The following is a 13,363-nucleotide window of genomic DNA, read 5'->3' as shown; positions in this document are numbered from 1 at the left end:
TTGAACTCCTTTGCCTGAATGCCAAGCGTCACAGCTGGAGGAAACCTAGCACCATCCCTACGGTGAAGCATGGTGGAGGCAGCATCATGCTGTGGGGATGTTTTTCAGCGGCAGGGACTGGTAGACCAGTCAGGATCGAGGTAAAGCTGAACAGAGCAAGTACAGTGAGATCCTTGATGAAAATCTGCTCAGGACCTCAGACTGGGGCGAAGGGTCACCTTCCAACAGGACAATGACCCTAAGCACACAGCCAAGACAACGCAGGAGTGGCCCAACCAGAGCCCAGACTTGAACTCGATCGAACATCTCTGGAGAGACCTGAAAATAGCTGTGCAGCGACGCTCCCCATGAAACCTGACAGAGCTTGAGAGGATCTGCAGAGAAGAATGGGAGAAACTCCCCAAGTTCAGGTGTGCCAGGCTTGTACTGTCATACTTAAGACATGAGGCTGTAATTGCTGCCAAAGGGGCTTATAAGAAAGTATTGAGTAAAGGGTCTGAAGACTTATGTAAATGTGATATTTCATTCGTTTTTTGTATACATTTGCAAACTGTTTTTGCTTTGTCATTATGGGGTATTGTGTGTAGATTGATGAGGGGGGGAAACAATTTAATCAATTTTAGAAAACGGCTGTAAAGTAACAAAGTGGAAAAAGTCAAAGGGTCTGAATACTTTCCGAATGCACTGTATAGTGTAATTGTTGTTTATTGATGTGTTCATCAGGGCTCATCTGCGGAAGAGACTGTAGTCTCAGCATGACTCTTCTTAAATTAAGGTTAGATCAAAATAAATGTTCAAAATGCACTTTTCCTTCTTCTTACATTCATGTATGTGGTTTATGAGTACTCAAATATTATTTATGATTAGAAAAATCATGCATTATATATAATATAATATTGTACTCTGTTATTTATTCAAACGGCACATTTTCTATTGTTTTGAAGAATACAAAAAAGATCAGTGCCAAATGGAAATACAGTAATGATTGACTCAAAGAAGGGGTAGGTGTGAGGTTTGAGGCTGAGGGTGTCTTAAAATGTACTCCAGGTTGTAGGAGGAAAAGAATGAATCATTTCAAGAACTGTGCCCACCAGGGCGTACATGTTACTTGAAGCAGCAAACCGGCTATGAAGTGTGCAAAATATAGGCTATGTAGACATCATGGGTCTTGGAAGATTTTGTCCGAAATTCTCACCTTGCCCTACTTTTGTCTTCTGCTGGCCGTGCAACATCCGTAGCTGTGACAAGCATTGTTAGTAGCGGTAAAAAGGACTGGCCTCCATGTTTTGTTTTCCCACCAACAGCCAGCCCTTTTCTGTTTGAAGATGTCCTGTGAGCTATAAGTATCATAAGCTAACTTAAAAGATTCATCATTTAGTCCACTTAACCTGCGCAGTACTGTTTGATGCTGTGACCTGTCGTGATTCTAATGATGAAATCATCAGCATTTTGTTTCTAAACCATGAAAAGATCTAGTCTATCTTATGATAATGACAGTGGCTTATCAACAGGAAGACTGACATTATAGAAATAAGTATATCATCATTTTATTTAATGAAAAGTTTGTAGGTGTTGATTGTTATTGCACGTATCTTTCTGTGTGTGTTCAAATGTTTGCAATGCTCTGGAGAGGTGAGTGAGTGTGTGGGCGCTCTTGCTCTACTAACAAGACCATGGGGTATGTGTCTGCATTGTGTTAGATGACGTAAAGCAGAACGGTGAAGGCAACATGGTCATACATACAGTTGTACCTTTGCTGTCCTCCCTATCCCATGATCAAGCTGTTCTGTCATTGGGGCCCAAATGAAGTTCACTGATTTTGTACAAAAGGCTGAGAAGTATTTGTAGTTAATCATATCAGTAATGTTAGTTCATCATTTCAGAGCTGTAGCTCCGCCCACCGGTGAAGTGTAGCACAGCATGCTGAGCGATCTCCAGCTCAGAGAAGATCAGCTCGAGAGAAGTCAAGTGAGAGAAGGTGTTTTCTCACCAGGTAGCTTTCATTGTGTCAGACAAGGCCAGTGTGCGTCCTTGTTGATATTTACCAGACCACTAAGTGCCTTAGCCCATCCATACCACATACACTGTGCGGCGCTGTTCCGTGCCTGTGCATAGGTCCACGTTATTAAACCACCTCAACTGGAATCCTACCTGTCTGTCATCTGTGCCCTTACCAGCACACAGGAGCGAACACATACAGTAAAACCAAACCTAAAGAATATACAGTCTTCAGTTACACTGATCATTTACTAAATAGGAACCAAAGGCATGTTACCCCAGTGTCTATGAAAAGTGACAGACACGTACAGAGGTCACACACACGCACACGGGGCAGTTCAGTTATGACTCGCACTAGTTGGCTGGAAGCATTGAGTTGTGAAGAGGTGCGACAACTTCTTGTCCGTGACTGATAGAGGAAGAGAAAAACTTAATGGGAAGCATCGCAGGGACATTACTCCTTTTAGTTTGAATATCATGAATATTGTCTTCTTTAAACCTGTTAGAAAGTGTGCTTGTGAGCTACCAGTCATGAGGAGAAGACATGTCCATAGATAGAAGACCATTCTCCTGTGGACATGACAGTTGAAATACCTTCTATGGAGGGACACCAGGAACACGGTACGAATATATTACACATTTGCACATTTACAAATGAACAAATATTGTCAAATTCAATAAGACGATGTTATGCCACATGGTAATTTATATTTTTACGGAAAACATATAGCTCTATGAATTAGAATGGTATTATGAAGTAATTCACGAGCCAAAGTGACAGTTTATTTCTGCTTTAGTAAAATTATTTGTCGCTGTCTTGGTGAGATAAAAATATAGAAACAGATATAACAGAGATGTATATATATATATATATATATATATATATACAGAAACAGTCCAGCACCCAGGCTGATATTTCGTAAAATGGAAACAAATGTGTTCACGGACAATGGATTGTGAACTTATCAAATATCCCATAATTGTGTACTCATTGTACTGTCCATACATTTTAAAACTTTTTTTGTTGGCTCTCTTTCAAGGTAACACACTTCCGATCCCACTGCAGAGGGAAATTCCAGCACAAGGTCACGTGACCAGGGAAAACACCACCAACAATAACCTCATCACAAGTAAGTGATGACCTTGACTGGACATATTGGCAGTAGGCATGTAGACAAACCAACAGCAACTGCACTTTCAATGTATAATCTCCATTGTATGATTTTTAGACTAGGTCTAGCACTAGCCTTAATCAACTGTTAAATTATGATGTTACATAAATCACATCGATGTTAGACTGGTTAATATTAAAAGTGGCCTTTCACCCTGGGCTGAGGTTGATTGAAAGGGAAGTAATGATCATCAGTGTGTCAGCTCAGTCAATCAGTGAGAAAAATGTGTTGGAGGCTTCCATTTCGTTCATATTCTAAAACTGCTCAGAGATTTAGTCCTTAACAAGACTGAGAGTAGTGACTCAACTCGTACCATTCAGATCTAATGGAAGACCCATAGGAAAAGGCTGTTTTGACCATATGGATGGTTAACTTAACTCTGCAGCTTGGGGAACCATATGTCTCCTTCCCGTCTGCCATAACAAAAAAAAAAACGAAAAAGGCATGTTTCTTATCGTAATGTGACTATTCTCTCCAGCCCAGCCTCAGGCCTTGGCTCTGCCGGCTGCAACCTCCACTCTGGGGTCCTCTGGAGGAGAGAGAGGGGCTACCACCAGGAGCCACAGTGATCTCCATACAGACTTTCACACTGGGCCTGCACCCTCCGCTCTGGGGCTCCCGGAGGCAGAGACCCGGAGAGGCACGGACCACAGGATGTCCCTCCTCTCCCTGGCCATGAGCAGAGTGCATGGGTGAACAAGCATTATAACTCTGCCTGAAAGATGCCCATCATTCACCTTTTATGTTGACAATAACGCCCTTATTTGCTGTGGAACTGACAGCGTTTTAACTACTTTGCAGATATGAAACAAACAGACAATCATAATATCAGTCAAAAATATCAAATTCCCAGTTTATGCTACAAAACCAACTTTATAAGATGTTTTAAAAATAGGTTATATTTGACTCAATTACATGACATAGAGTAAGGCATTGTTGGCAGAATAGAGGGAGGCAGTTCAATGCATGAGTAATACCAATACATTTCTTGGCAGTCCCAAAAATATTGCTGTCAGGTCGTAAATCACAGCTGGCTTGGTACATTGTTTGCTGCCTCCACCAATTCGTGCTGCACTGTATCCCTTTCAATTACTCAATATTTTGGACAAAAACAGACAAATGTAACTAATGCTGGGAATGTCACTACAATCAAACTAGCAAGGGCAATGATCACAAATCAGTCATGCTACTAATCCCCATCGTGTATCAGTGCAAATCTGACGGCCAACTACAAACTGAAAAAGTTTGAGAGGGTTTATCTACTCCTCGTTAGATTTGAACTAATCTGGCTCTGGCTAACATTAGTTGTTGATCTTAAGGAGGGAGAAAAAGCCTACTTCTTCATGGTTGTTTGATCAATAGGACTGTGAAGTTCCCAAATGTAAGAGGACTGTGTAATTTACGTATTAGCAGAAATCCATTTAGGTGTATTTTGTGGCTTTTGTCGAATGCTTTCTAATGGTCTAAAGTTGCGCTACTGCCTGTAAACACACAATCCAGTTCAAAGTGAATGATGGAATGACCATGCGGCAAATGGCTTGTTTTGATATAAGCCTACTGTAGCTCTGATTGGCTATGGCGCACTGGTCTGTGTAGAGTCCAGTTGATAAAACTGTGGGTTTGCCCAATCAAATAATTTCTACACAAACTGTCAGAAACCTTCTCAGGGAAGCTCATCTGCATGCTCGTTGGCTTCACCTGGGTCTTGATCTGGCTGCAGTTCTGTGTCGTAACTGACTTCAGCGGCAAATGCTCATGTTCAATGGCCACTGGCACGCTGGAAAAGTGTGTTCTTCACAGATGAATCCCGGTTTCAACTGTGCCGGGCAGATGGCAGACAGCTTGTATGGCGTTATGTGGGTGAGCGGTTTGCTGATGTCAACGTTGTGAACAGAGTGACCCATTGGGGTGGTGGTGTTATGGCACCCATAAGCTACGAACAACGAACACAATTGCATTTTATTGATGGCAATTTGAATGTGCAGAGACACCGTGGCGAGATCCTGAAGTCCATTGTCATGCCATTAATCCGCGGCCTTCACCTCATGCTTCAGCATGATAATCCACGGCTCCATGTTGCAAGGATATGTACACAATTCCTGGAATCTGAAAATGGCCTGCATACTCACCAGACATGGGGCGGCAGGTAGCCTAGTGGTTAGAGCGATGGACTAGTAACCGAAAGGTTGCAAGATCGAATCCCCGAGCTGACGAGGTAAAAATCTGTCGTTCTGCCCCTGAAAAAGGCAGTTAACACACTGTTCCTAGGCCGTCATTGAAAATAAGAATTTGTTCTTAACTGACTTGCCTAGTTAAATAAAGGTAAAATAAAAAACATGTCACCCATTGAGCATGTTTGGGATGCTCTGGATCGACGTGTATTCCAGTTTCCGGCAATATCGAGCAACTTCGCACAGCCATTGAAGAGGTGTTCCACAGGCCACAACCAACAGCCTGATCAACTCCATGCAAAGGAGATGGTGAGGCAAATGGTGGCCACTCCAGATACTGACTGATTTTCTGATCCACGCCCCTACCTCTTTTATCTGTATTCCCAGTCACGTGAAATCCATAGATTAGGGCCTAATTCATTCATTTCAATTGACTGATTTCCTTTAGAACTGTACCTCAGTTATATCCTTGAAATTGTTACATGTTACATTTTTTATATTTTTGATCAGTGTAGAACAATGCCCTACATAAATGGTGCGCTGTTTGAGGATAATATTTGACAGTATTCACAGCTCTGAATGAAATCCCTGGCCTGACATCACATTACGATCACAAGATTAAAGAGAAGTAGCTAGTAATTTGGAGTTGTAATCATGATGTAGATGAATTCATTCTGCAAGTAAATGCTCTGTTGGCCAGAATAAATGATTGTTTACAGACTCATACATTGTGGCACAGTGACATGCCTACTCCTGCTCCCTCCCTTCGGCGCTCAACGTTGCCGGTCTACTAATCACTGTGTGGTTCTACGTCGGTGGAGGGCCCTTTGAGTGTCCTCCAGCCCATCAACCGGTCCTCCTGTAACGTGTTCTCACCTCCACAGAGGTGAAAAATCGGCTATTGACCTGGGCACACACATCCTTCGTCGCTGGACACCTTGGTATCACCCGCACCATCTAATCCCTCTCCAATAAATACTGGTGGCCCGCTTTGGCACAGGACTTCACACTCCAGCAGGGAAACTACTTCCCCTTCCCATGCCTCAGCGGCCTTAGTCACATCTGTCCATAGACTTTGTAACGGATCTCCTCCTTTCTGATGGTTTTACCACTATTCTGGTTGCTGTTGATATATTCTCTAAATCCTGGCGTTTTATCCCTCTCTCTCTGTTCTACTTACCGCTCCCCAGGTCGCTGAGGCACTATTCCAGCAGATCACCTGGCACTATGGCCTTCTGGAGGACATCGTTTCCGACCGTGGTCCCCAGTTCACGACGCGGGTCTGGAAATCCTTTATGGAGAAGCAGGGGGCCACGGTCAGCCTCACATCCGGGTACCGGCCTCAGTCGAACGGGAAGGTGGAGAGGACCAACCAGGAGCTGGGGAGGTTCCTAAGTAGTCACTGCCAGGACCGGCAGGGGGAGTGGACCCGGTTCCTTTCCTGGGCGGAATATGCCCAGAACTCACTTCGTCACTCCTTCACTGGATTTACTCCCTTCCAGTGCTTCCTGGGATATCAGTCGGCCCTGGCTCCGTGAACTCCAAGCCAGCGCGCTGTCCGCCGTCAGAAGTATCAGGTGGACCGCTACCGCAGTGAGGCTCCCGTGTTCCATCCTGGCTCTCCACTAGAAACCTCCCACTCTGCCTGCCCTACTGGAAGCTTAGCCCCCGGGTTTTTGGGGCCCTTCAAGATCCTTTGGAGGTTCAATGAGGTAATATATCATTTAGAACTCCCCACCGACTACAGGATCTCACCCTCCTTTCATGTTTCCCACCTCAGGCCGGTGGCTCCTGTTCCCCTGGCTGATGCCGACCCCTGCGACACCCCTCCGTCTCCCCTGGAAATCGAGGGGACCCCCGCCTATGCTGTTAAGTCCCTCCTGGACTCCCGACGTCATGGGGGATGACTCCAGTACCTGGTGGACTGGGAGTTGTACGGTCCGGAGGAGCGCTCTTGGGTCCCAGTGGTCGGACATCCTGGACCTTAACATTATCCGGGATTTCCATCTCCGCCTTCCGGACCGCTTCTCACCGTCGGGACCATCCAACCGCTCATCGGGTGGGGGGTAATGTCATGCCTACTCCTACTCCCTCCATCCGGCGCCGGTCTACTAACCACCGTTCCTGGTAACCCACATTGCACACACCTGGAAACCACCATTTCACTCACCTGCTCCCCGTCGTTAAGCACAACTGGACTTCACCACCACCCTGATTACTCTCCCTTCATATAGCCCCCAGTTTCCTCAGTCATCAGGCAGTATTGGTTTTAATTACATTCAGTATGCATCTCCTGTTTTGTAACAACTTCAGGTTTATTTTTGTTATTAAAACCTTCTGCACCTGCTGCCAGACTGCCTGTGTATACGTCACACACAGTCCCTGTGCCACAATGAAGATGCCAGATGCACACGAATCATTTGAAACGATAATTCTTACATAACTATGAAAAAGTCTGTTGTAGTCAAGGTCTTGTTTACCACTGTGTTCATGTTGTTGTTTTTATAGAGTTATGTACTAACAAGTCTGTTATGTACTAAATCAAAACTGTAGCCTCATACATGAGCCCCTTTCATGTTCATAAGCATCATTACCATAACTTACCATAACTGTGTGCGTGCGTGTGTGTAAAGCAGTGACGAGCTGAACTCCCTCTCCCAGGGGGAATCTATTATCTTAACATTTCATTTATTCACTTGAGTAAACAGTATAAAATGCCTTAATTAGCATAATCCCGCTCTCTACCTGCTCCTTGTAGGGATAAAACAGCAATACACTAACAATACAGTGGATTGGCCAAAAACGGACACACTATTATGATAATTACAGAGGTTAATATATGCAATTTCATGTGTACTTAGTTTAAATTTTGTAGGAATTATTGCATGACAGCACCAGTGGCTCATTACCAGTGCACTTTTCTTTTTTCTCCCTGTGGACTGTAATCAAGCACTGAGTTTATGTAAACACAATCACACTCCGGGTAACATCTCTTTTAAGTTTTGGATGGCATATATATTGTTAATACAATATCATATTAATTGGGAATAATGCAGTTGTTAACCCCAGTACTGACAATTATGCATGTCGGTGGATTTCAAATGATTCTATTGTAGTTTTTTATGATTATATTGTAATTTTGTATGAACACAGAATATGACCTGTTCTACATTGGATTCTACTTTAGATTATATTGTAGATTTGTATGCACTCAATCTGACCTGATCTACTTTGGCTATCCCACTGGATGTACTGTATGTCACTAAATCAAAGCCTTTTCTCTCTGCCTCCCATTCTCTCTCTCCTTCACTGCCTGCCTGTAGGCTGCTGCCTGCCCCTGGTACTGGCCTGTCTGTCCTGCCAGTGCTCCACACTGATCCTGGGACTGTTGGAGGTCTGCTCCTCCTGCCTCCACACCTTCTGCTCCTCCTGCTTCCACTGCTGTTCCCGCTGCTGTGCCGCCCTCCAGCAGGCACCCGTGTGAGGACCTACACTGCCACGCCCACTGCCACCAGATCCTGTTCGAGTCCTGCTGCGAGCCCATCGAGTGTCTGGAGTTCTGTCTGGAATGTTGTGAGCTCTGCCACAAGAGTTAGTTAGGAGTGAACCTCAATTTCCGCCTTTCTCACGTGACATAATGTAGGCTTGGAACTAGTTAGTAGCTAGCTACGTACAATCATACACCCAGTTCAACCAATTCACTATGACTTCACTTAATTTCAAAAGGACAGATCAACAAAAACTTAAATGGTCAGAATCTATCATTAGTGACACTGGTCAACGTGTGGGTAGTGGAGATTTAACTCTACAGCTAAAGCGAACTTACAGCCAATGTACTAAACTATGAGTAATTTGCTATAGGTAATTGAGTCAGAGGACAAATTAACAAAGAAAATGGTCTATATGTCCGCATCACAGAGACATTGGTCATTACAGTGACACAGACCTACTGGTGGGGTACATGACAGGGCTTCCCAATATCTACAACTTTTGAGTCAGTTTATGTATCTCAACAAGGAAATTCACTCTCATTAATGTTCTCTGCCGTTTGTTAAGGTCACTTGATATACACTACATCACCAAAAGTTTGTGGACACCCCTTCAAATTAGTGGATTTGGCTATTTCAGCCATACCCATTGCTGACAGGTGTATAAAGTCGTGCACACAGCCATACAATCGCCATAGACAAACATTGGCAGTAGAATGGCCTTACAGAGCTCAGTGACTTTAAAGGTGGCACCATCGTAGGATGCCACCTTTTACAACAAGTCAGTTTATCACATTTCTGCCCTGCTATAGCTGCCCCGGTCAACTGTAAGTGCTGTTATTGTGAAGTGGAAATGTCTAGGAGTGGCAATGGCTCAGCCGCGAAGTGGTAGGCCACACAAGCTCACAGAACGGGACTGCCGAGTGCTGAAGTAAGTAGCGTGTAAAAATCGTCTGTCCTCAGTTGCAATCCTCACTACCGAGTTCCAAACTGCCTCTGGAAGCAACGTCAGCACAATAACTGTTTGTCGGGTGCTTCATGAAATGGCTATTCATGGCCGAGAAGCCACACACAAGCCTAAGATCACCATGCGCAATGTCAAGCGTTCTCTTGAGTGATGAATCACGCTTCACCATCTGGCAGTTCCACGGACAAATCTGGATTTGGCGGATGCCAGGAGACCTGCCCGAATTGACAATGCCCCCGTGCACAAAGTGAGGTCCATACAGAAATGGTTTGTCGAGATCGGTATGGAAAAACTTGGCCTGTACAGAGCCCTGAACTCAACCCCATCGAACACCTTTGGGATGAATTGGAATGCCAACTGCGAGCCAGGCCTAATCGACCAACATCAGTGCACGACCTCACTAATTCTCGTGTCTGAATGGAAGTCCCCGCAGCGATGTTCCAACATCTAGTGGAAAGCATTCCCAGAAGAGTGGAGGCTGTTATGGCAGCAAAGGGGGGACCAATTCCATATTAATGCCCATGATTTTGGAATGAGATATTCGACGAGCAGGCGTCCACATACTTTTGGTCATGTAGTGTATATGTCAATATTTGTATTCAATATGGGTAAAATGGAGGATAAATACTATCAATCAAACATACAGTGTGACTTTGTGGAAAGTTATTGTGAATAATGTTATTTACCTCCCACGAACATCAGCCACTGGAATGTTCTAACTGTTGTGGGATCACCTGAACATCAAGAAATATGCATCTTGTAATGCAGATTAAATAATGTTGGGGCAAATTAGCAATTAAAATATTGTAATGATTCTGACCCCAATGTACCCCAGTAGAAAGAAAGGGCTCCCTTCACTGTGGTTCTGTCTGGGTTCTCTCCATATACGACACATGCTTTGACTCCTACCTTCACAATCCTTAACAGCTATGGGATGTAGCAATGTCGAACGTGTCAGCTCAGTTTTTAATTCCTTTTCATGTGTCAGATAAAGCACTTAAAACATGAAAGGACGCCTTGCGTCAACGCAAAAGGCTGACAAGATGCAGCAATAAATGTAATATTTATCCTGTGTGTGATTTTGGGGAGATAAATTCCTAAACATCAAGGGGTCTTTTGAAAATGCGAAAACTTGAAGATCGATGTCGGCTCCTTTAAGCTCTTTGCAAATGATGACAGCCAAGAGGCAGTTGTAAATAGCCAAAAATACAACAAAGTCAAACCAAAAGACAACACTGTCAAGCTGTCCCAGGCTAGCTGAAAGAGGCTCATTTAAAGGCACGTTAGAGCAAAAATATTGAATCAAAGCATCCCTTTTACCCACAACACATCTTAATTCTGCTTTCTGCCAATGACAAATAACAGTGATGACATTTAACTTAGAGCTTGGTGACCATATACAAGAAAATAAACACTCTTGTTTGTTTCACTTGTCCCCCTCAATTTGTCTCACCCATGGTCCAATGGATTATAGTACCACTTTGGCCTAATGCATAGGTCTCATATGCCCAACTTGCACACAACCCTTTTGTTCATTAAAGCCCCCTTTATACCTGGTTCTAACATGTGTCTGTTGTCCTGATCTTGTCCACATTCTGATTGTCTACACCTGTCGACAAATGTGGGCAAAAATCAAAAGATGTGATTGTGATAGATCTTCCTGACCACCTCTGGATGTAGTTGAAGACGCATATAGCATTTCGCTACACCCGCAATAACATCTGCTAAACGTGTATGTGACAAATACAATTTTATTTGAGTAATTATGGACAATGACACCTCTACAATTCCTCCAGAATTAAGATCATGTCTTCATTAGAAACCAAGTAGCTACTGGCACTGTGGCCGGATGCCTCAGTCCAATCGAAATACTGAACAAAAACATAGAAAGCAACATACAACAATTTCTAAGATTTTACTGAGTTACAGTTCATATAAGGAAATCAGTCAATTGAAATAAATTCATTAGGCCCTAATCTATGAATTTCACATGACTGGGAATACAGATATGCATCTCTTGCCAAAGGTGCTTCTACAAATTTTTGACTCAGGGGTGTGAATACTTATGTAAATGAGATATTTCTGTATTTCATTTTCAATAAAATTGCAAAAAAATTAAAACATGTTTTCACTTTGTCATTATGGGGCGTTGTGTGTAGATGGGTGAGAGAGAAATATTTTACCAATTTTGAATGCAGGCTGTAACACAACATGTGGAATAAGTCAAGATGTATGAATACTTTCTGAAGGCGAGTTGTTACTCATTGTGTATTATTATGTGTTTATTTTATTTCTCTTTTTCTTTCTCTTAATTGATGGGAAGGGCTTGTATGTAATCATTTCACTGTTCGTCCACACCTGTTTACAAAACACGTGACAAAGAAACATTTAATTTGAACTGATGCGTAAAGTCCATAGCTTTCTGTAAGCATGATTGAGGCCACTGTCCAATATGATGTTGTACAATGAGATGGACACTTTAGGCTACTTTCATATTTATATGTATACTTTATTCCTTTATAAAGCCATGGTATTTGCTTTACATGCGTGCACCTTTGAGCTTTTTATCCATTGCCGCTTTTATACATTTTCATAATTTAACCATGAGTCTTGCTATAGGTTATCATATTAGAGATTCTTTGAAATACAAACTTTTGGTATGCCTTTTCTTAAGACATGCCAGAACACAACCAATGCACCTAGGCCTTGTGATGGAAAATGTTATCCTGTGAAGTGGCAGCCTTCAAAATAATCCTTGGTTCCTGCCTGTGCTTGGTAAAGATATGGGGCGGGTGACATGACCCCCTACATAGGACCATCTGCACCAACGCCCAGAATATGTTCTATAAGTTAAGAAAGGACACATGCCGGAACCAACCCAATGAACTATGCCTATGTAATGTGTCTGTAAGCAGTATATAAGAAAACTAACGAGACTGCCCCGGTGGAGCTCACTCCAGACCAGTACTTTATGCATCTAAGTTTGACTGTGACCCCTCCAGCGTGCTGATAATAAACAATAATTCTTTTAAGATTGACTTCGAGGGTCCCATGTGTAGAATTTCCACATCAATTTGGCATCACCAACTTGTGATTCCACCTGTGGAGCATCCCAGTGAAGGTCTGCGAGGGAGACACTGGTGCGTCATTCCCTAGTGGGAAAGCATAAGGGAATTTGCAATCTGACCAAAGACGACGTGGACCAGACTTTTACTGAGAGCTGCCCGGGGGAAGATACCTGATCAGCGAACCTCTGAGGAACATGTCTTATGAATTTCAGTAAGTCAATTTAATTGGAAAGCCCCGCTGACAGTTGGTCTGAGAACCACTGGGCTAGTCTTACGAGAAGGTTGGAGTGAGGGAAGGAGAGGCCCCACTGACAATTGTCTGTAGGTCTTAAGAGAAGTTTGGATATTAAGCCAATTTGAAATTAGGATAATAATCAGATTGAAATTCAGCTATTAAGTACTGAGTGAATGAGAGCTGTAGGGGGAACTAGCTCCGATGTGAAAGAGGTCTGAATAAATACCCCAACCAGTTCTGTATGAGCTGAGTTTTCCAGTTCTG

The 13,363-nt window shown here is 43.3% G+C and overlaps 1 protein-coding gene across 1 annotated transcript in view; it reads right to left on the bottom strand.

Moving 5' to 3' along the window:
* Window positions 1-8,647: 8,647 nt before the first annotated feature.
* LOC120066540 (forkhead box protein P2-like) overlaps window positions 8,648-13,363 on the bottom strand; it is a 49,673-nt gene continuing 44,957 nt past the window's right edge. Inside the window, exon 13 of the mRNA XM_039017963.1 lies at window positions 8,648-8,921. Coding sequence (XP_038873891.1) covers window positions 8,648-8,921 — 274 coding nt within the window. The remainder of the gene's footprint in view (window positions 8,922-13,363) is intronic.

Source organism: Salvelinus namaycush, chromosome 21 (genome assembly GCF_016432855.1).
Source record: "Salvelinus namaycush isolate Seneca chromosome 21, SaNama_1.0, whole genome shotgun sequence".
Classification (NCBI taxonomy): Eukaryota; Metazoa; Chordata; class Actinopteri; order Salmoniformes; family Salmonidae; genus Salvelinus; species Salvelinus namaycush.
Note: the sequence above shows the minus strand (reverse complement) of the source record. Positions and strands in the feature narration are given on the sequence as shown.